The sequence below is a fragment of the Rhinoraja longicauda genome, chromosome 9 (genome assembly GCF_053455715.1).
Source record: "Rhinoraja longicauda isolate Sanriku21f chromosome 9, sRhiLon1.1, whole genome shotgun sequence".
Lineage (NCBI taxonomy): Eukaryota > Metazoa > Chordata > Chondrichthyes > Rajiformes > Arhynchobatidae > Rhinoraja > Rhinoraja longicauda.
In genome coordinates this window covers 56,527,121-56,551,134 of record NC_135961.1, presented here as the reverse complement: position 1 = coordinate 56,551,134, position 24,014 = coordinate 56,527,121, and the positions used below count along the sequence as shown (strand labels likewise).

Below are 24,014 nucleotides of genomic sequence, written 5' to 3'. Positions count from 1 at the left end.
GCAGAGGTTCACTTGCACCTCCTCCAACCTCATCTACTGTATCCGTTGTTCAAGATGTGGACTCTTATACATCGGCGAGACCAAACGCAGACTGGGTGATCGTTTCGCCGAAAACCTTCGCTCAGCCCCTGTGAACCAACCTGATCTCCCGGTTGCTGGACACTTTAATTCTCCTTCCCATTCCTACACAGATCGTTCCATCCTCGGTCTCCTCCATTGTCAGAGTGAGACTAAACCCAAATTGGAGGAACAGCATCTCATATTTTAGTTGGGCAGCTTACAACCCAGTGGTATGATTGTTGATTTCTCTCACTTCAGGTAGCCCCAGCATTCCATCTCTCTCTATCCCTCCCCCTCCAAAGTTGCACTAGCTTCTCATTTTCACCCTACAAAAATCTTACAATGGCCTGTTTCCTTTATCATCGCTACTTTTTTGCATATCTTTCATTCATTGTTCTTTATCTCTCCACATCACCATTTGCGTCTTTCGTTTCCCTTATGCCTAACCAGTCTGAAGAAGGGTCTCGACCTGAAACGTCACCCATTCCTTCTCTCCAGAGATGCTGCCTGTCCCGCTGAGTTACTCCAGCTTTTTATGTCCATCTTCACTGTCTACAATACTACCTATTTTAGTATCATCTGCAAACTTACTAACCATGCCTTGAATAATTTCATCCATATCGTTGATATTGATGACAGACAGTAATGGGCCCAACACAAATCTTTGAGGCATACCACTAGTCGCAGCCTCCAGTCCGATTAAACAACTCTCCGTCACTACCCTGTGCTGCCTACCATGAAGACAATTCTGTATCAGTTAACGTTCTCCCTGGATCCTATACAGTCTAACCTTCCAGAGCAGATCACCTTGGAAAACCTTATCAAAGGCCGTTCTTAAGTCCATGTAGACTACCTCATCAACCTTTTTGGCTATTTCGTCAAAGAACTCAATAAAATTTGTGAGTCACAATCTCTCACACACAAAACATGCAGACTATCCAAAATCAACTATCTTTCCAAATGCATGTATATCTTAGCCATCAGAATCCTCTCCAACAAATTTCCTTGTGTAGATGTTAGGCTTACTGGTCTAAAGATCCCATGTTTTCTTTGCAGCCCTTTTTCAATAGAGGCAAACATTAGCCACCCTCCAGTCTTCCAGCATCTTACTCATAATTAACGATGATTCATTTATTTCAATCACAATTCCTGCAATTTTTTCTCTTGCTTCCCACAGTTTCCTCGGATATATTTGATCAGGCCCAGGAGATTTATCTACCTTCATATTTATCTTATGATATCCAGCACCTCCTTGACTATAATAGTTACACACTGAGGTTAGAAATTAAAATATTAAAGTTCATTAAGATCAATCGCATTGGTATGAGGGGGTGGTGAGTTGGCTAAAGTATGTTAGGAAATTAGATTTAAGTTTGCTGGTAGATATAAAAATGACAGGTACTTTAAAATATTTCATCTTTCAATGTATAGGATTGAAGAATTATAACTGAATGGGGAAAGTGATCCACCCTTGGATAACTAGAGTTGTTAAACAGTATTAGATTAAAAGGAGCCTGTTACTTTGTGAATCATAATAACCCCAAGGACTGGTAGAGTTTTACATACCAAAAAAAGATAACCTAAAAGCTGCAAAAATGGTTAAAGCTTCTACAACTGTGTAAAACTGGAAGAGAGTAGCAAAAGAAAGTGTTCATATTCTGGATCAGATCCAGTTATTTGGAGGTAGCAAATGTTACACTAATATGAAGAAAAGGTCAATTGGTGTTTGAAAAGTTTTGACAAGTATTTTTGAGAATGTAAGTAATGGTAGCTCGAGGAATTCAGTATATGCAGTGCATATAGTTTTGAAAATGCATTTATTAAGTTGCATAAAACAAAACTCACAGGGTTGGTATTAAGAAACTATTGTTAATAGAGAATTGGTTAAATGACAGAAAGTCGTGTTGAAAATGTTGGTGTTTGACAGGCTGATTCGTGTGGATGAATTTGATATATTACAGCCAGTCCTTCAATTTAAGTTTACTGATAGTGTAAAGCCAGATGGAAATATGAGAGAGATGAATCTGCAAAGTGATTAAACGAGTGGACAGAAACATGGCAGGCAAAGTATATTGTGAGAAAATAGAGATTATTCACTCTGATGTGGAAATAAAGAAACATCTATTAAATGGTGAGAAATTAATAAATGTTGTACAGAGAAATCTGGGTGTGTTAGTACAAAAAGTGCTGGAAGATTATGAGCAAACACAACACGCAATGAAGTAGGCAAGTGATACTGGCCAATATTATGGTGTATGTTAAGAGTATAAGAGTAAGAAAGATTTGCCATGCACAGCTTTAGTGAGACTACACTGCAGAGGAGTGTGTGTTTTTTGTCCCCTCAAGTACAAAATGATGTACTTGATTCAGCACTTAGGCTATAGAGAGAGGTTGAACAGGTTGGGTCTTTATTCTTTGGAGCGTAGAAGGTTGAGGGGGGACTTGATAGAGGTTTTTAAAATTTTGAGAGGGACGGACAGAGTTGACGTGGGTAGGCTTTTCCCTTTGAGAGGGGAAGATTCCAACAAGGGGACATAGCTTCAGAATTGAGGGACAAAGGTTTAGGGGTAACATGAGGGGGAACTTCTTTACTCAGAGGGTTGTGGCTGTATGGAATGGACTTCCGGTGGAAGTGGTGGAGGCTGGCTCGATTTTATTATTTAAGAGTAAATTGGATAGGTATATGGATAGGAGGGGATTGGAGGGTTATGGTCTGAGTGCAGGTAGATGAGACTAGGTCAGGGAGAATGGTCGGCGTGGACTGGTAGGGCCGGACAGGCCTGTTTCCATGCTGTAGTTGTTATATGTTAAAGTTCCACTGGCTTTGGTTTATTATTTTTTGGCTGTGGACATGAGAACAGATTATTTTGGTCCAAGAATAGTTTCCAAAGCCACTTGGGGGAAAAACACACACTTACACATGCCAGCATATATTGCAAGTGACAGGAAAATTCATGATGTTGATGTTGATTGTGAAGAGAATGATCTTAAGCAGAACCCTAATCACAATCCTTCCTCAGCAAGGATCTGCAATGAACTTGGTTACACTATGTACTTCAATTTCGCACTATTATGGTCCGGTTACCTGTGTTACTGTTTACTAATTTATTGTATTATTGAATATTTGTTTTATTGCATTAATGGGCCTTTGGAGCAGCAGTAAGTAAAAAATTAATTGTTCTGTTCCCAGTACATATGACAATTAAACATTGATATTGCGATTGGTAAGATTGGTGGACCAATAGCAGATGGAATTTGATATTGATAAGTACCAGGGAGGACTAATAATTGAAGGACATGCACAGTAAATAATAGGGCCCCAGAGAGTACTGACAGAACAGAAGGACCATGAGTACAATTACAAGGATCCCTCAAGGTGGCATGACAGGTAGATACGCTGTTGATGGCGTACAGGATACTTGCTTTCATCAGTTTAGATTTTTTTTTAGATTTAGAGATACAGCGCGGAAACAGGCCCTTCGGCCCACCGAGTCCGCGCCGCCCAGCAATCCCCGCACATTAACACTATCCTACACACACTAGGGACAATTTTTACATTTACCCAGTCAATTAACCTACATACCTGTACGTCTTTGGAGTGTGGGAGGAAACCGAAGATCTCGGAGAAAACCCACACAGGTCACGGGGAGAACGTACAAACTCCGTACAGACGGCACCCGTAGTCAGGATCGAACCTGAGTCTTCGGCGCTGCATTCGCTGTAAGGCAGCAACTCTACCGCTGCGCCACCGTGCCGCCATAGTGGGGCCATAGTGTATTAGAGCAGGGGTGACGCAGCGGTAAAGTTGCTGCATTAAAGCGCCAGAAACCCATGTTTGATGCTCTCTGTGTGGAGTTTGTACATTCTCCCTGTGACCCTGTGAGATTTTTCCAGAAGCTCTGGTTTTCTCCCACATTCCAAAAGATGTGTAGGTTTGTATGTTAATTGGCTTCTGTAAATTGTCCCTAGTGCGTCGGATAGAACCAGCGTACGGGTGATTATTGGTTGGCGTGGGCAAAGGGCCTGTTTCCACGCCATGTCTCCAGAAATGAAACTAAAGCAGGGAGGTTATGGTAAAACTGTATACAACATTTTTATGCTATAGCTGGACTAGTGTGTGAAATGTTGATTCTAGCACCATAGGATCAAAATAGCACTGGAGAGGATGCAGATATGATTCACCAGGGTGTTGCCTGTGATGGAGTGTTGGGAAGGCTGGGTTTATTTTTGCCAGTGTATCGGAGACTGAAGGGTCACTTCATAGAGGTATGCAACATTCTGAGCGGCATAGATAGGGTAGTCAGTTGGAAACTTTAGAAACCTTGCAGAGATGTACAAGCGATCAGAGATTTAGAGGGAATCCAAGGAAGAACTTTGTCACCCAGAGGGTGTTTGGAATCTGGAATGCACTACCTGAGTTGGTAGTGGAGGCAGGTACTGTCACAATGTACAAGTATCGAGGTGAGCACTTGAATCTCAAAGGCATGAAAAGCCCTGGATCAAGTGCTGCAAAATGGGATTAGTGTAAATTTGTGTAACCATGTTTATTAGCATGGACAAAAGTTTAGAAAATAAGCAAGTGATATCACTGACCACATTTATTTATTTTCTATAGTGGACACTCAAAGCTGCATCGAGGAGAGATTTTATTGAATTCCAATCTTGAACCTGATGAATCTATTTTGGAAAAGTTTGCATTTTCAAATGCACTTTCCTTGTCAGGTGAGACGTATACCTTTTTGATTCTATGATCCTTGTATATTAGAGGTTATTATAAATATGATAAACCTTTCACAATGCATTCAGTGCTTTTATATTATTCAATCCTTTTTCACACTAAAATGCCTCTGAACTATTTATTGTGACGATCATTTTCTGAATAAATATTTAGCATTCCCCTCAAAGATTGTGTCATTTCCAAAATGAGACTTGAATTGTTATTGGTCCTTTTTAATGTTTAGAGAAAATCCAGAACATCTGTTAAGTAGCTGGGTCCTTTACAATCAGTCTCAGTAACAAAGGTATAATAATATAGCTGTTGGGAACAGTTTCAGCATTTTGAAACGTGGTTAAAATCATGAATTTCTTGGTGTTTCTTCAGAATTGGGGTAATCATTTAGTTAACGCACAGTTTGGCATTGAAATCATATGGGCTAGTGGGGTTATGTCTTACTAGTTTTTCATCCCACAAAAGCATTAACAAACCAATCATGTTAACAAAAATCTTGTAGCAACTAGGGCTGCCCACAGTTTATCAGATTTGTGAATTTGGTTTCACCTCTTGCCATTTTACATCTTTAAATACATTCTTCTACTTTAAAAAAATAGGCAAGCAAAGCACATAGTATGGTAAAATGTTGCTGCTGCTATAGTACAATATCAATGTCAAGTTCAGTTCACCATCAGTAATCCACAAGATTATTGTATGCAGATTGCTGAAATAATTTACATTTTTTAAAGTTTGTCTTTATATTTTTTGTAGTGAAGCTTGCCATTTGGGAGGTGTCCCTAGATAACTTTGTTGAATCCATTCAGTTTATTCCTGAGGTGAGTAATGTAACAGTTCTCTGCTTTAGATTGAAACAGTACATCATGGATTCACATAAAATGAATATGGATGGTAAATATTGAGAAATAACATGGGGTCATATTAATACTTGAAGGTGGAAATGTTTTAAGATATCTTTTAAGATGTAGGATGTCCTGATATTTTTGCATTTTATCTTTTATTCCACTCTTCAGATGCTAAAAGCTGGAAAACAGGTGAAACTTTCTCGATCTGAAGTCATGCAGAAAATTGGTGAACTGTTTGCCTTGAGGTAAAAATCTCTATTTTAAAATGTCTATTTTAAGCAGTAAATAATTAAAGGCTACTCAAAACTCTGGAACAACTTATGGCCAGATGTATCCACAATTTCATGAATTTCAACATTAGGTACAAGAATATTTATCAGATGCCTTTCAAGAATCCATAAAAATGATACCTATTGGCATTGCCTTGTCCAAAAATTTCATCAGGTTAATCAAGCATGGCTTATCCAATATGTATCCACGCCGACACCATCTGGTCACTGAACATTTTGAGATATTCACTGTCGCTGTCCTTTATTTATCTTATAGCTGCCTGACAAAAGATATTTGGTTAGGCAGTCTATGAATCCCTGCTGACCTCTTCTGCATTTCATCGGGGTGGAATACAGTATTCCAGTCCTCGGGAGCTGTTCTGGTCTAGCAGTACTTTGGAAAATTATACTTTAATGTGTAGTGTTCTCTTTCCAGGAAGGAAACCATTTAGTATGAGGGGCTTGTCTTCAACACAGTTATTTTATTCACTATGATTAGATTGATTTTGCTGAGTGCCCATCCTACCTTAATTTCCGAGGAACATCTGGTGTGTTATCCTCTTTGTCTCTGTAAGCAATGGCACAAGGTGACTAATTGGCATATTCACCAGGTCTTTATTTTCAGTTGCAATATCAGAGTTGTAATTTTTCAAGGGGTCCATAATTTATCCTGAATGCCTATGATGTCCTAATAAAATGGTACATTTTTAATGATGCTTTGATAGTTGCTGTAGGTATGCAGGTGGGCACATTTTATTTGGAGCTCTTATTGCTTTTTCACCTTTTGGTGTTCTTTACATCTTTTTTTCAGTTGCCAGGATATGTTAATATTTTCCCATCATTTATTTATTTGCCTCTGTGCTCCACAATTTGAGATTTGTAATAGAAAAAAATCACATGCGGTGAAAGTGCACATTGTCAGATTTTATTAAAGGCCATTTTTATACATTTTGGTTTCACCATTTAGTAATTACAGCAGTGTTTATACATAGTCTCCCCATTTCAGGGCACCATAATGTTTGGGACATATGGCTTCACAGGTGTTTGCAATTACTCAGGTGTGTTTAATTGCCTCCTTAATGCAGGTATAAGAGAGCTCTCACCACCTTGTCTTTCCTCCAGTCATTCCATCACCTTTGGAAACTTTTAATGCTGTTTATCACCATGAGGACCAAAGTTGTGCCAATGAAAGTCAAAGAAGCCATTATGAGACTGAGAAATAAGAATAAAACTGTTAGAGACGTCAGTCAGACCTTAGGCTTACCAAAATCAACTGTTTGGAACATTTATTCTTTGATGCTTTGATCAGATAGGAGCTTACTAATCACATAAGGACTGGCAGGCCAAGGAAGACCTCCACAGCTGATGACAACAAATTCTCTCTATAATAAAGAAAAATCCCCAAACACCTGTCTGACAGATCAGAAACACTCTTCAGGAGTCAGGTGTGGATTTGTCAATGACCACTGTCCACAAAAGACTTCATGAACAGAAATACAGAGGCTACACTGCAAGATGCAAACCACTGGTTAGCTGCAAAAATAGGATGGCCAGGTTACAGTTTGCCAAGAAGTACTTAAAAGAGCAACCACAGTTCTGGAAAAAGGTCTTGTGGACAGATGAGACAAAGATTAACTGATATCAGAGTGATGGCAAGAGCAAAGTATGGAGGAGAGCAGGAACTGCCCAAGATCCAAAGCATACTACCTCATCTGTGAAACACGATGGTGGGGGTGTTATGGCCTGGGCATGTATGGCTGCTGAAGGTACTGGCTCACTTATCTTCATTGATGATACAACTGCTGATGGTAATAGCATAATGAATTCTGAAGTGTATAAACACATCCTATCTGCTCAAGTTCAAACAAATGCCTGAAAACTCATTGGCCAACGGTTCATTCTACAGCAAGACAATGATCCTAAACATACTGCTAAAGCAACAAAGGAGTTTTTCAAAGCTAAAAAATGGTCAATTCTTGAGTGGCCGTCAATCACCCGATCTGAACCCAATTGAGCATGCCTCTTATATGCTGAAGAGAAATCTGAAGGGTACTAGTCCCCAAAACAAGCACAAGCTAAAGGTGGCTGCAATACAGGCTTGGCAGAGCATCACCAGAGAAGACACCCAGCAACTGGTGATATCCATGAATCGCAGACTTCAAGCAGTCATTGCATGCAAAGGATATGATACAAAATACTACAAATGACTACTTTCATTTACATGACATTGCTGTGTCCCAAACATTATGGTGCCCTGAAATGGGGGGGACTATGTATTAACACTGCTGTAATTTCTAAATGGTGAAACCAAACTGTATAAAAATGCCCTTTATTAAAATCTGACAATGTGCACTTTAACCACATGTGATTTTTGCAATTACAAATCTCAAATTGTGGAGTACAGTGGCAAATAAATAAATGATGGGTATTTGTCCCAAACATTATGGAGGGCACTGTATAAACTTATTCAGTATCTTCCAATGTTCCTTGTGCTGATCTTCTGCCGCTAAAAAATGATGTAAAGAAAACAAAGCTTTAAGTCAACTATTTATTGTCACATGCGCTTGTATGGTGAGGTACAGGTACAATGAAAATCCTGCAGGTGCATCATAGGCACATCGACTCAGACAACATATGAAATATAAGTTGCACATGACAGCGAAAAGAAAAAGATTGTGATAACAAGACATTAGTGCAAAAACACTGTTAGAAACCAAGTCCATGGTAATGCAATGTTCCTTTGCTGAGGTAGGATTAGGGCTGTATACCTTTTACATCAAGAAACTTATGATTGTACAAAAGTAGTTGTTCCTGAATCTAATTGTAGGACTTCAAGCTTCTGTACCTCCTGCCCAACGGTAGATGTGTTAGAGGGATAGAGCCTGGATGGTGGGACTCTTTGATGAAAGATAGCCAGTTGCTGTCACATATTGTTCTGCACAGTTTTGCTGAAAACTGTAATTTTCATTGCTTTAATTTGCTCCCTTTATGTTGAAATTGATTATATTAAGATCATTACTAGATAAGGTTAACATACTCATAGTCATAGAGTAATACAGTGTCGAAACAGGCCCTTTGGCCCAACTTTGTCCCAGCTACACTAGTCCTACCTGCCTGCACTTGGTCCATATCCCTCCAAACCTGTTCTATCCATGTACCTGTCTAACTGTTTCTTAAACGTTGGGATAGTCCCAGCCTCAACCACCTCCACTGGCAGCTTGTTCCATACACCCACCACCCTATGTGTGAAAAAGTTACCCCTCAGATTCCTATTCAATCTTTTCCCCTTCACCTTAAACCTATGTCCTCTAGTCCTAAATTCCCCTACTCTGGGCATGAGTCTCTGTGCATCTACCCGATCTATTCCTCTCATGATTTTGTATACCTCTGTAAGATCATCCCTCATCCTCCTGCGCTCCAAGGAATGGAGACTGAATCTTCTCAACCTCTCCCTTTAGTCCTGATAACATCCTCGTAAATCTTTTCTGAACCCTTTCAAGCTTGACAATATCTTTCCCATAACTTGGTGATATCTTTCCAATAACATGGTGTTTCTTACAACATACTGTTAGACTATTAACTAAATCTCGGTCATTGTTCAGTGCAATGTGATCCCTTGTTGGAGAACAGTGTTTATGCATACCTACATTTCATGCCTGCCACCAGGATGTCGTGTAGTTAACTCCCATTACACCCTTAATTTTGCTTTTATTTCCTAGTGCTATTCGCAAACTTCATTTATTTCTCTTTAAATAGAAACTATCTGCTGCAAACTCAACAGCAAATGATTAAACATTTTGTCGTCACATAATTTTATGAAAATATAAGCAAAGGGTTCCAACATTCAGCTCGAAATAACCGATGTTGAGCTGGGTTCATTTTAAGCATGCAAAGTAAGCATGCAGGTACAGCAGGCAGTGAAGAAACCTAATGGCGTGTTGGCCTTCATTGCAAGAGGATATGAGTTTAGGAGCAAGGAGGTACTGCTGCAGTTGTACAGGGCCCTGGTGAGACCGCACCTGGAGTATTGTGTGCAATTTTGGTCTCCTAATTTGAGGAAGGACATTATTGCTATTGAGGGAGTGCAGCGTAGGCTCACCAGGTTAATTCCCGGGATGGCAGGACTGGCATATGATGAAAGAATGGGTCGACTGGGCTTGTATACACTGGATGAGAGGGGATCTTACAGACCCACATTTGCCTTGACTATTTTTTTCCTCTTCACGTACCTAAAAAAACTTTTGCTATCCTCCTTTATATTATTGGCTAGTTTACCCTCGTACCTCATCTTTTCTCCCCGTATTGCCTTTTTAGTTAACTTTTGTTGCTCTTTAAAAGAGTCCCAATCCTCTGTCTTCCCACTCTTCTTTGCTATGTTATACTTCCTCTCCTTAATTTTTATGCTGTCCCTGACTTCCCTTGTCAGCCACAGGTGTCTCTTACTCCCCTTAGAGTCTTTCCACCTCTTTGGAATAAATTGATCCTGCAACCTCTGCATTATTCCCAGGAATACCTGCCATTGCTGTTCTACCGTCTTCCCTGCTAGGGCCTCCTTCCAGTCAATTTTGGCCAGCTCCTGCCTCATGCCTCTGTAATCCCCTTTGCTATACTGTAATACTGACACTTCCGATTTTCCCTTCTGCCTTTCCATTTGCAGAGTAAAACTTATCATGTTGTGATCACTGCCTCCTAATGTCTCTTTTACCTCTAGTCCCCTTATCAGATCAGGATCATTACACAACACTAAATCCAGAATTGCCTTCTCCCTGGTAGGCTCCAGTACAAGCTGTTCTAAGAATCCATCTCGAAGGCACTCTACAAACTCTCTTTCCTGGGGTCCATTTCCAACCTGATTTTCCCAGTCTACCTGCATGTTGAAATCTCCCATGACCACCGTAGCATTACATTTTTGACACGCCAATTTTATCTCCTGATTCAACTTGCACCCTATGTTGAGGCTACTGTTTGGGGGCCTATAGATAACTCCCATTAGGGTCTTTTTACCCTTACAATTTCTCATTTCTATCCATACTGATTCAACATCTCCTGATTCTATGTCACCCCTTGCAAGGGAATGAATATCATTCCTTACCATCAGAGCAACCCCACCCCCTCTGCCCACCTGTCTGTCTTTTCTATACGTTGTGTACCCCTGAATATTCAGTTCCCAGCCCTGGTCCTCTTGTAGCCATGTCTCAGTGATCCCTACAACATCATACTTGCCCATGACTAACTGAGCCTCAAGCTCATCCACTTTATTTTTTATATACTGTATTTTGTAATACACTTTAACTTCTGTATTCACCTCCCCTCTCACATCGGTCACAATTGGCCCTGCCCTTAATTTCTTTTCCCCTCTAGAACTTCTGTTCCCATTCTTCCGAGAGTCTTTTGCAATATCTCCTGTTATCCCTTTTTTTTTTACCTCATCTTCATATTCACAATTTGTCAACCCCTCCCCCCCACTACTTAGTTTAAAGCCACAGGTGTCACACTAGCAAACCTGCCTGCCAGAATGTTTGTCCCCCTGCTGTTAAGATGTAACCCGTCCCTTTTGTACAAGTCACCCCTAGCCCAGAAGAGATCCCAGTGGTCCAGAAATCTAAATCCCTGCTCTCTGCACCAGCCCCTCAGCCATAAATTCATACCCTCTATCTCTCTGTTCCTGGCCTCACCAGCACGAGGTACCGGTAGCAGTCCAGAGATAACCACCTTCGACATCCTACTTCTCAGTGTTTTTCCCAACTCTCTAAACTCCCGCTGTAGCACCTCCTTCCTCTTCCGCCCGACGTCATTCGTGCCCACATGCACAACGACTTCAGGTTGATCGCCTTCCCTCACTAGGATTTTCTGAAGCCGGTCCGTGATGTGTTGAACCCTGGCACCAGGGAGGCAACAGACCATCCTCAAGTCCCTCCTGCTGCCACAGAATCTTCTGTCCGTCCCTCGGACGATGGAGTCACCGACCACTACGGCTCTTCCTGACTTCGGTCTCCCCTGTCGAGTATGCTTGCCAACAGGTCCGCCACTCGGACTGGAATGGGCCCTTCTCAACTTGTTCATGCCGACTAAATTGTCATACCAAGCTTGGTATACCAAGCAAGTCCCATTTGCCATCACAGTAACTGATGCTGAACTATCAGGATATCAGTAACTCCCCTGCTCTTTGAAATAGTATCATTAAATCTTTTAGTTTCACTTGAGAGAGCTGACATGGCCTTGGTGTATTTCTTGTTAAAAAGACAGCTCCTTTTGAGAGTGCAACACTCCCTCACTTATTACACTGGTGTGTTATTCTGGATCTATGTGATATGAATCCACAAACGTATACGGGGAAGTATGCCACCATCACAGCTGCAGTTCACAACTGTGTGGTTACCTGTATGGCATTCAGGTTTTTGTTTTGAGCACCTCCACACTTGCAGTTGATTTACTACAGCAGCTTTTCTACCCTGATGCCAGTGGATTTATCAGAGTTTCCAGTGTAGAAATGCCAAAGCTCTGCCTCGGCACAGCCTTAAAGCAGCAGTGGCTTCTTCTGCTCTGCTGACAGGTACCCCAGTGCTGCCTGGCGGCCTCCACATGGAGTCCACGGGGGCGGCGTGAGCCTCTTCAGGCCTCCCACTTCTCAGGCTTGGAAATCTGCCCACTTATATGTTGAAGTTAAAATGAAAAGTCAGTGGTCAAGAGAGAAAGATCAGTAGAGTTTTTTATGTCATCGATTATTTTGTATTGTTTTTAAGTGGGTATTATGTGCGTGTTTAGTCTAATAAAACTTAATGTTTGCCACAAAACATTCAGTAACGTTGATAGCATTGGCAGCTGTTGAGCCTAAGGGTGGAACCTCACGAGTTGCAAAAGCTGTTCTGCCAGTTTGCACTGAAAAGGCTGTTCACTGCATTATACCACACGGATTTGCTGAGTCTAGATCCCAGTGAAAAACAGCTCACTCGTCCAATTTGGCGGAAACAAACAATGAACCTAGGGGCAGACTTTTGTCCGTCATGGGACACCGATATTCTCATTGTATGTGTGGCACAGTGGTGCAGCTGATAGTGCTGCTGCCTCACAGTGCCAGAGCCCGGGTTCCATCCTGACCTCAGGTACTGTCTGTGTAGAGTTTGCATATTCTCCCTGTGACCACATTGGTTTCCTTTGGGCTCCGGTTTCCTCCCACATCCCAAAGACATGCAGGTTTGTAGGTTAATTGGCCTCTCTTTAACAAAATTGTCCCGCGTGTGGAGGGAATGGATGAGAAGGTGGGATAATATAGAACAATTATGAACAGTTGGTTGGCATGGTCTCAGCGGACCAAAGGGCCTGTTTCTATGCTGTATCTCTGAAAACTGAAATGAAGAAATAAATTGATTATAGAAGTCATTTCACTTTGACCCAAACATCCTCAGGCAGCACAGGCTTTGGGGATGATAACAGTCCAGGCTGTAATACTATTTATGACAGCTACCTGTTATCCATTCAGCTAAAATGTAGAAACGAGATAAATTCTCTAATTTTAGGTAACTTCTACTTACATCCTTCCCCTCCTCTTCCCTTACCCCCTTCCTGTACCTGTCACGTTACCAGTTCCACAGTTCTCCACATTACTTTCCTCTTCAGATCACACCTATTCTAACCAATGGGTTTACCGGGCACTGCCCTGCCTGAGGTCATTTGTGGCCAGCCCTAATTGGTCCTGGTCTTTTCTCACCTCCAGCTCTTCACCTGCCCCCACCCTCTACTTTCCGTCTGTAGAGGGGTCCCGTCCCGAAACGTCACCCATCCTACTTCTCCAGAGATGCTGCCTGACCCGCTGAGTACTCCAGCAATTTGTGTATCTATTCAGCTAAGCATGAGTGCCAACAATAATAGAACTGACTGTTGAGTTTTCAGAGAGGAGAAAACTCAAGTGTTACTTGAGAAAATTTAAGTACACTTCAGATTTTTTCTTTGCATATCTTCTTATGGATAACTGCTGGATTTGATTTGCAAATATTAATGTAAAAAGTCAGTGGCACACTCAGCTCTGATCTATCTGGTATAAATTTATCTCCTTTCAGACATCGTATCAATTTGAGTTCAGATCTCCTGATGACACCTGACTTTTACTGGGACAGAGTACACCTGGAACAACTATATGACAAAACCTGCCAGTTTCTGAACATCAACCGACGTGTAAAGGTGCGTGCTGACCTGACAAATGAGAAGCTAATTCCCATCACTTTTCATGGAGTCTTGCTATTGTTGCTATTCGGTGGGAAGAATATGAAATTTTTTGGTCAGTATTTATTTGTTACATATTCGGGTAACACTTTGGAATATGCTGGAAAGAGTGCCAACCTTGTATGCAATAGGTTGGCTTTGCAGCAGATGGCATCCTCTAGAATGGCATGACATCTGCGGAAGAAGTGTGCTTAAGGTATTGTCAGGTAGTTTGCCAGGGCTTTTAGATATAATCGATTGCATAAAAGATCCAGGAAGTCTTGTTGTGTAGGAAGGAACTGCAGATGCTGGTTTAAACCGAAGATAGACACAAAAAGCTGGAGTAACTTAGCAGGATAGGCAGCATCTTTGGAGAGAAGGAATGGGTCTTGACCCGAAACATCACCCATTATGTTGCCTGTCCCGCTGAGTTACTCCAGCTTTTTGTGGAGCTTCTGGAAGTCTTGTTCTTATGCATACTGATCTGCTTGGCATGTCTTTCATCTTGTACCACAACAGTATACCATATCTGCAGGGAAACCAATCACTTCAGTTAATTGTCTTGTTCTCTGGGTTGCAGTGATGTTTTGTATTGGAGGAATCTCTTCATCATTCTATCCTATCTTCATTACTGCTCCTTCCATTATGCTAAATGATTTTTTTTTTAAACCATTTAGTAATTTCATTTTTACACTTTTAGGCAATCTTTTCGTGGTTCATCGCTACATAAAACATTCCAGTGTGTTCCAATATGCCAAAAAATCAGAAAAATAACAATGTCCATGTCACCTGATGTAGTTAGTAACTGTTGTAAAATTCAGATGAGTGATTGCAAGGTATGATCCTACTGCAGTAACACCCATACTGGAGTCGTCCCTGTGTATCTGCCGCATCTACTTTACAGCCTTGGCATGGTTAAACCTTGGCTTCCCAATATAAGGCATCCTGGACCTGTGCAGGAAGGTACATTCATCAAATAGCCAAAGTTAACGAAAGAAAAATTATCAATTTAACCGCAGTAACCACTTTCGCATTCGTTGTGCGAGGAGTAGAAGAGAAATTGCATGCATATCCTGGATTCTGTTTTGCTCCCAGGTCATAGATCCATTGCTCTTCTTTTAAATTAAAATTTCCCCTCCTGCCCCATCCAAGCAGAAGCAATGCAAAATTAATGATCATTTCCACAGTCTAGAAAAAGAATAAAAGAAAATCATCCAGTTGTTTTAAACCAATCCCCAGAAGAACATCCCTACTGTAGGATCACTTTTATTTCACACGCTAGTGATTCTTATCGCCTCCTTAAGTGAAAGTACAATGTGGTTTCATGTTAAGCACAGTTTTCTGCTGCAGAATGGCATCATTTTGAAAATGTTGTTCCAAGTCAGATCCTTGTAACAGATAGAGGTGGTTTTCATTCCAGACATTTCAGTTGCATTTAAAATGTGGAGCCAGAGGTGAAAGGACAAGCAAATGATCAAAACAGCAAAAGAATCACCATTAAATAAGATTGTGGCAGATCTTCAATCTCAGCTTAACTTCTCTGTTCTTTCCATGTGCGCCTTGATTTTTAGAGTCCAAAGCTATTGATATTAGCCCTGAATATATTCAGCAAATAAGTATACATAGTCCTCCAGTGTAGGGAATTCTGAAGATTCACCAACTCAATGATTAAATCTACGTCCATTCCAATCCTTTCCTTTTAACTCTGATAACAGCTGTGCTAGCTGAGCACTGAAGACCATAATTGACAGACTGGTTCTGTGGCATGTAGTGAGCGAACCAACACGAAGGATAAGCCTACTTGATCTTGTTCTTACTGTTCTACTTTGACAGTAGCATCTGTACGAGATAGCATTGGTAGAAATAACACCCCTCAGCCATGGAGACAAAGTGAAGACACCGTCCATGTTGTGTAGCAGTGCAATCATGCTAACTGTGGTAGATTCAGTACTTAGCAACTCAAAACTGGGCATCCAGGAGACATCAGCAGCAGCAGGAATGCATACCACCACTATCAGTAAGGTCGGCCCCTAGCATATCCCTCACTCCACCATTACTATGAAGCTAGGTGATCAAACCTGTTACAAGGAACACACAAGGGCATGCTTGGAACAACTGTAGGCACACCTGAAAATTAGGTGCTGGTCCACTGAGATTGCAGCACAAGTCCAGTATACACTGTACAACAAATGGATCATGCAACCAGTAGAGTTGAGTGATCTCACAACAATGGATCAGGTCAAAGCACACAAAAGGTGGTGGGAATATGGAACAAGCTGCCAGAGGAGGTACAGTAGTTGACGCTGGGGCTATCCCATCGTTTAAGAAACAGTTAGACAGGTACATGGATAGGACAGGTTTGGAGTGACATGGAACAAGCGCAGGCAGGTGGGACAAGTGTAGCTGGGACATGTTTGCCGGTGTGGGCAAGTTGGGTCAAAGGGCCTGTTTCCACACTGTATCACACTCTATGACTCTGCAGTCCAGCCACAGCTAATGGCAGTGAACACGTCTAATGAGATGAAGCACCAAGAGCATCTCCACGATCGTCAACAGTGGGACTAAGGCTCTGAATGCTAAAGACAAGGCTGAAGTTCGCAGCCATGTTCAGCTGGACGTGATCCAACTCGGCTTCCTCCTGAAATCCCAGCGAGGCTCCTGCCAGTTCCATTCACTCCATGTGATCTCAAGAAACTGCTGAGAGTACTTGTTGCAGAAAACGCAATAGGGCAGGACAGCATTACAGCTGTTGTACTGAAAATCTGTGCATCGAAACATACCGCAACCCTAACCAAGCTATTCCATTAGAATTACAACGCAGACTCCTCGTGGAGCGAGAACCAGAATTACAATTTAAGATGGTAACCTTTATCAGAACTGACAGAAATTGTAGGATTAAGATTTTTTTAAAGAGCAGAGGAAAAGAAGGGAGAATGAAAGAAAGGGGAAGAACTGTGTTGGTGCGGAGAATAAGAATGGCTAAATGTTAAGAGAGACAACGGCACAAGTTCGAAGTTTTAAAGAGATAAGAGAATAATTACTGGGAAAGATTAAACAAAACTCCGTGTTGTGGAATGCTGTCTTTGTGGAATGCTGTCTGTCCGTGTTGTGGAATGCTGGACACTGTTCCTGACCAGTGCTTCCCCTGTAATGTTAAATGTTACTTTGCTGTATCCTGATTTAAAAAAACAAATTGGAACTCTGTCTGAGCTCAGTAGGCAGGTCAGACTGTTATAGTTTACTGGTGATTGAATTTAATGACAGCATTAGGAAATAAGCAGGCTGACCTCTGTTACTAATTATACAATACTTGTATGTAAAGGTGATAATTCTGATGACCTCTAACTTTTGATTTTGAAAGAAGTGTCTATGGACATAGTAGATGCACCAACCTGAGCCAGGAGCCTGGAGCCTGCCTTTGTAAATCCTATCCTCCTGCAATGCATCTATCTGCACAAGACCATGCTTACATGCAATTGCACGTAAAATGAGTTAAAAGAATGGATGGCCTAGATTTTTCTGAGCCTGGCCTGTTGCTGCTCAGTTCCTCTACTGTCCTGCATAGATCTGCTGTAAAACCCAAATTGCTGACTGAAAACATCCTGGAGCTGATTGGCAAGGTTCAGGAACAGTGCTTGTCAGGTGAAGGGCCAGAGAAACCTTGCTGACCAAACTCCTGAGAAACTTGCATTCGGTCCTTGATGTTCAGAGCTTTTAAAACTGTTAAAATTGAAATTAATCACCTAAAAACACTTTCTGGTAATTATTTAGGTACTGTAATGTTTGTATGTAAACCATGTAACATATTCTTATTTTTGTCACAATATAAAAACTTCCATGGGATAGGTCAGGTTGAAGGATCCTGTGTCAAGTCCTTTTGTAGGTTTTGTAGTCACTTCACCAATACAAGTGCTGGGTAATTCTAGTAGATTCCTGCTCATTGCCAGAGTGCAACGGCATAGTGTGTTAGATTCAGTGTTAAGAATTTTCCAGTAAGTTTGAGGCATGTGAGTTTGAATATATTTGCACCAAAGTTTTGAATCAACTTACATTTGTGAAGATAAATGCTGGCAGTCACAGTGGAATTGCCAGCAAGATTCAGCCAATGTATTTCCGGCTGTAGATATATGATATGATGATATGATATGATATGAAATAATGCCAGGCTACAGTCTGAGGAAGGGTCCCAATCTGAGACATCACCTGTCTATGTTCTCCAAGGATGCTGCCTGGCCCACTGAATTCTCCAGCACTATGTCTTAATTTACTATTAGACTTACTATGCTGAATTGTAACTGTAATGCACTTTGGATGGATGAATATATTATTTACAATGCCAAAGTATTGAAATAAAAGACAAAAAAATCTGGAAAAACTCAGGAGGTCAAGCAGCACCTATGGAAAGAGAAACAGTTAACATTTCAGGTTAAAGACTCTTCATTAGAATTGCTCTGATGAAAGGTCTTCCGCCTGATACGTTAACTGTTTCTCTTTCCACGTGGCGCTGTCTGACCACCTGAGTTTTTTTGTGTTTATGTCAGATTTCCACCAACTGTTGTTCTTTTTGATGTGCAATATTTTTTTTAATTCTGCAGGTGATTAATGAAAAGCTACAACATTGTACAGAACTAACAGACTTGATGCGAAATCACTTAAGTGAGAAGCACGGACTGCGGCTCGAGTGGATGATAGTGATCCTCATTTCTATTGAAGTAGGTGATGCAACTACTGGGACTGGTCCCATTATTCAGTCGCTCAGGCTGTAAAATATTCAGATATCAGCACCAAGTCCAAGTGATCCATTTACTAGAGAAGCATACGCAACGGGTGAAAACTGCTAAAGATACAGTTGCTGTTTTTCTTTCACCAGTGAGGGTTAGTACTGGGCAGTGGAAAACTTTGACCCTAGACTCCAGTGTCAGCAGAAAGCAATGATACTTAGTGAGTGCAGTACAAGCCAAACAGAGTTATTTTCAATCTGACCCGACACCGAACCTTTGCACCATATTCTCAACACGCCCTCAGATGAAGCAATGTGAATGTTCTGTTTCCCACACCAGCTCTCTCCAGCGGTTTGAATTACTGCCAAATTCTAAGCAGACCCAGGAATAGTTTGAGATGGGCCAAACACATTTCATATAATCCTTTATAGTGGCTTTGCTACAGTTTACAGAATCAGTAAAAGGGTGCTTTTTAATTCCATTATTCTGGGCCTAATGCTAAACATTTTCGCATTTTGTTTAAAGAACTCGTTACATCTTCAGACTATGTTGTGCTATCAGGTTGCAAATCAGCCATTCGCTCTAACTAATATAAAGACTGATGATCCTTAAACTCATTTACATGTGCATGAGTCTGTTACAAATTGTGTTACAAATTTTTACATGTACCATTGAATTCCCCTTCCAATGGGTTTTGGTGCTGTCAAAAACAAAACATTGTCAAAATCAAAATACTAAATTCTCTTACATGTTACAGCATGCTTCCTAATTCAGATTCTCTAGTGGGGGGGGGGGGGGGGGTGTTCTATAGCCTGAGGAGGCCATGGTAAATCCACAAAAAATCGATAAATAGTTCCTCAAAAGAGGCATAAAAATGGTAGCCTAATGCTGATATCAGAATCACAGATTATGTAAATAAGCAGCTGAAGTCAACGCACTCATGATTTTCCAGCCATTAAAATTGATTCTTTAGGCTATTTCATGTAATCAATGAAGTAAGGATTTCATTGTTCTATCTGGGACATATAACAATAAAATACTCTAGACTATTGTGATTTAAATGTAATCCATGTGAGCACAATTTTAATGTTAGTAGTCACAGTAAATTTAAAAACTGTTGTGGGTCTAAATTTCCCATAGATTGAATCTCAACATGAAGTAATGGAAGAGTGAAGAAATATAAACAGTGATTCACAGTTTCAATGGGGAGATACTTATTCAGTGGTCAGTGAATTGAAGAGTAGAGAATTTATCTGATCGTTACTCCTTTTAAGTATGGTATTCTCACTGAGGGGTTGGAAATTACTGCAGTAATCTGATATTTTAATTACTGTACAGTATTGGATTAGATTGCCACAATCAGTTCAGCAAAAATCAAGGAGAGCAGAACATGAGGTCCTTTCCTACTTTATTTTGCTGGACTTGCAGTGTTTACATATTCTATTGTGCTGCAGCAAGTAAGAATTTCATTGTTCTATCTGGGACTTATGACAATAAAACACTCATGACTCTTGAAATAAAGACAATTTTAATATGGAAGGTGTGAAGCCAATGGAATGGGCTTCTGGGTAGAGTGACTGCAGCAAAACTCTACAATCATTGCAGCAAAAAATGGATCCTATAATGGGAGCCCCCTGAAATGTTCATTTTAATGAATGAGTTAAGTTCGGATAGCCAAAGTACTCCTCTCACCTGGGGATGTTGCCAGGACACAAGGACCTCAGTTACAGGGAAAGGTTGGGAAGGCCAGGACTTTATTCCTTAAGAGCACAGGAGGCTGAGGGGTGATCTTTGGGGATCATGAGGGGGAATAGCTAGAGTAAATACACAGTCATTTACCCAGAGTTGGGGAATCAAGATGACCAGGACAGCACTGAAGAACAGTGGGTGGCCTTCAGAGATGCAGTCTACTCCATCGCCCTCGAACACCTCGGGCCAGCATCCAGCAGAAACCAGGACTGGTTCGACGAGAACGATGAAGAGATACAGGCACTGCTTTCAGAGCAACACCAACTGTTCAGAGCACACCAGAACGACCCCACGTCACAAACGAAGAAAGATGCCTTTGCCAGTGCAAGACAAAAAGTACAGAAGAAACTCCGTGAGATACAGGACGCATGGTATAGCAAGAAGGCCGATGAAATCCAGGGCTACGCAGACAGTCACAACACCAAGCGTTTGTATGATGCATTGAAGGCTGTGTGTGGACCCCAGTCCTCTGGCTCCTTTCCCCTCAGTACAGACAGGACCCAGTTGCTGACAGAGAAGAAGCAGATTCTGGAGAGATGGGCTGAACATTTCAACCAGGTCCTCAATCGCCCTGCTAATATCAACGACGAGGCCATCACTCGCCTACCTCAGATGGAGATCAACCAGGACCTTGACAACCTCCCGACAGAAGAAGAAGTCACAAAGGCCATCAAGCAACTTTCCTGTGGCAAAGCACCAGGATCAGATGCAATTCCTGCTGAAGTGTACAAAGCAGGAGGCCCTGTCATGATGCAGAAGCTGACTGAACTCTTCCAGTCCATATGGAATGAAGGGAAGGTCCCACAACAGCTGAAAGATGCCAGCATAGTCCACATCTACAAGAGGAAAGGCAACCGCCAGTCTTGCGACAATCATCGAGGCATTTCCCTCCTGTCCATAGCTGGGAAGATCTTGGCTCGCATCCTGCTCAACCGTCTCATTCAACACCTTGAGCAGGGTCTCCTTCCAGAAAGCCAGTGCGGTTTCCGTGCTGGACGTGGAACTGTCAACATGATATTTGCTGCATGCCAACTCCAGGAAAAATGCCAAGAGCAGCACAGCGACCTGTTCGTGACCTTCGTCGATCTGACAAAGGCCTTCGACACGGTCAGCAGAGTTGGCTTGTGGAAGATAATGCAGAAGTTTGGCTGTCCCAGCAAGTTCATCACGATTGTCCGGCAGTTCCATGACGGCATGATGGTGAAAGCGCTAGATGATGGAGACGAGTCGGAAGCCTTTCCAGTGACAAACGGAGTGAAGCAAGGTTGTGTTCTTGCCCCTACACTCTTCAGCATGGTCTTTTCGGCCATGCTGACTGATGCCTTCTGTGACTGCCAGGATGGAATACACATCAGGTACAGGACTGACAGCAGGCTGTTCAACCTCAGGCGCCTGCAAGCTGTTACAAAGGTGAAGGAGACCATCATCAGAGATTTCTTGTTTGCTGATGACTGCGCCCTCAACGCCAGCACAGAGCAGAAGATGCAGCATGAAATGGACTGCTTCTCACAGGCCTGTGACAACTTTGGTCTCTCCATTAGCACCAAAAAGACTGAAGTTATGTACCAGCCCGTGCCTGGAGAGCCCTACCAGGAACCACACATCACAGTGGGAAAAGATTTATTAGGAACCTGATAGGCAACCTTTTCCACTCAGAGGGTGGTGGGACTAGCATAGATGGAACATCTTGGTCAGCAAGGGCATATTGGAAGGTGCTGTTTCCATAGTCAATGACCCATTATCTACCTTGTGTAATTATTTGCACAAACTTCATGATTTCATAGGATAAAATAATATTTTGAATTACTCAATACAGCCAATCTTTTTTCTTCAGGTATTATTTGAACTTGCACGAGTTATTTTCTAAAGCTGATTGGAGCGAGTGTGGAAGACCGAGGCCAGAGACTATGGCACGTGGGACATGCAGAGTATCCTCCTAAAGCCCTCTGTACTCGTTTCTAGATCCCTGGGGATTGTCTACATTTTCTGCAGTTCAGTTCTCATCAGAACTATGCTGTTTATTCTCACAGCCACGCAGCAGTTATAATCGGTTTTAACTTTCTGTTAATGGCACATTTGATTTTGTTTCAATGTGGAATGTCTATATATGATGGGAAAAATTGAGGAAAACTACTGTAATCATTATTTCTCTTTGAAATCATGCTGGAACCAAGACTGAATAAATTAGAATTTTTAGTAGCTGCTTACTTCAAATGTTTGAGACTGTGGTATAATGGAAGAAATGCATTTCTGGGTGTACTGCAGCTGTGAAAGCAGGACCAGGGTAGCTAATATATTCTAGACCATGCCTGGGGGCAGATGTTCATGTTATAGAAGATCTTGGAACACTGCTACTACACCCAGAGCTGACATAAGTGTTGTTCATGTAATTTAACAAGTATTTGAATAGTTTAAATCATTAGTAAAATCACTGGGAAGAAATCCTGAATCAACATGAATTATTTATTATACCAAAAAATACATATTATTTCAGAATTGAAACTGTTTAAATAAAAATACTAATTTGTCATACTTCAGACTGGGATGTGATAATCTGTACGCATTACAGGATATTTGATCACTTTTAACTTGTTTATTTATAATACTTCTAGTAATAGAACTGCTATCAAAACCAAGGACACGTGTTCCAATGCAAACAGCTTTTAGCTTGAATAGATTCTGAAAATGTTTTCCTTTGAAGCAGAAGAATCTGTTATAACTTCATTTATTCCTTGTCCATAAACAAAGTTGAATGCTTAATAACTGCCAGCTGTTATTATGCCTGAGGAACAGAAACATTATTTTATATTAAAGGGTGGGGTCATTTTTATATGAATTGGAATCTATTGTTTTCTCTTAATCTGAACTACCGGATAATTTTTTTTCCATCAAGTCAAGTCAAGTCAATTTTATTTGTATAACACATTTAAAAACAACCCACGTTGACCAAAGTGCTGTACATCAGTTCAGGTACTAAGAACGAACATACAATGGCACACAAACATAACAGCACATACATGAACAATTCACAGCGCCCCCTCAGAGGGCCTCAAACGCTAGGGAGTAGAAATAGGTTTTGAGCCTGGACTTAAAGGAGTCGATGGAGGGGGCAGTTCTGATGGGGAGAGGGATGCTGTTCCACAGTCTAGGAACTACAACCACAAAAGCGTGGTCACCCCTGAGCTTAAGCCTAGACCGCGGGATAGTGAGTAGCCCCAAGTCGGCCGACCTGAGGGACCTGGAGATAGAGTGGTGGGTTAGAAGATTTTTGATATAGGGGGGGGGCAAGCCCGACCATGAAAAATAAACGATTGAATTAAACTAGACTAGTTTCTACACAACTATTCTTGAAGCACAGTTCATGGCCCAACACACCTGGAAATAAACAAAACATAACATAGTCATGCTTATAACAGCAGAGTTGCTCGACAATCTTTGATGA

At 41.4% G+C, this 24,014-nt stretch overlaps 1 protein-coding gene across 1 annotated transcript in view; it reads left to right on the top strand.

Moving 5' to 3' along the window:
* The window catches only part of rmnd1 (required for meiotic nuclear division 1 homolog), a 65,862-nt gene extending 42,225 nt beyond the window's left edge, over positions 1 to 23,637 (top strand). The window contains exons 8-13 of the mRNA XM_078405556.1: positions 4,676 to 4,782; positions 5,543 to 5,607; positions 5,803 to 5,879; positions 13,961 to 14,081; positions 18,698 to 18,814; positions 22,407 to 23,637. Coding sequence (XP_078261682.1) covers positions 4,676 to 4,782; positions 5,543 to 5,607; positions 5,803 to 5,879; positions 13,961 to 14,081; positions 18,698 to 18,814; positions 22,407 to 22,439 — 520 coding nt within the window. The 3' untranslated portion in view covers positions 22,440 to 23,637. The remainder of the gene's footprint in view (positions 1 to 4,675; positions 4,783 to 5,542; positions 5,608 to 5,802; positions 5,880 to 13,960; positions 14,082 to 18,697; positions 18,815 to 22,406) is intronic.
* Positions 23,638 to 24,014: the final 377 nt, after the last annotated feature.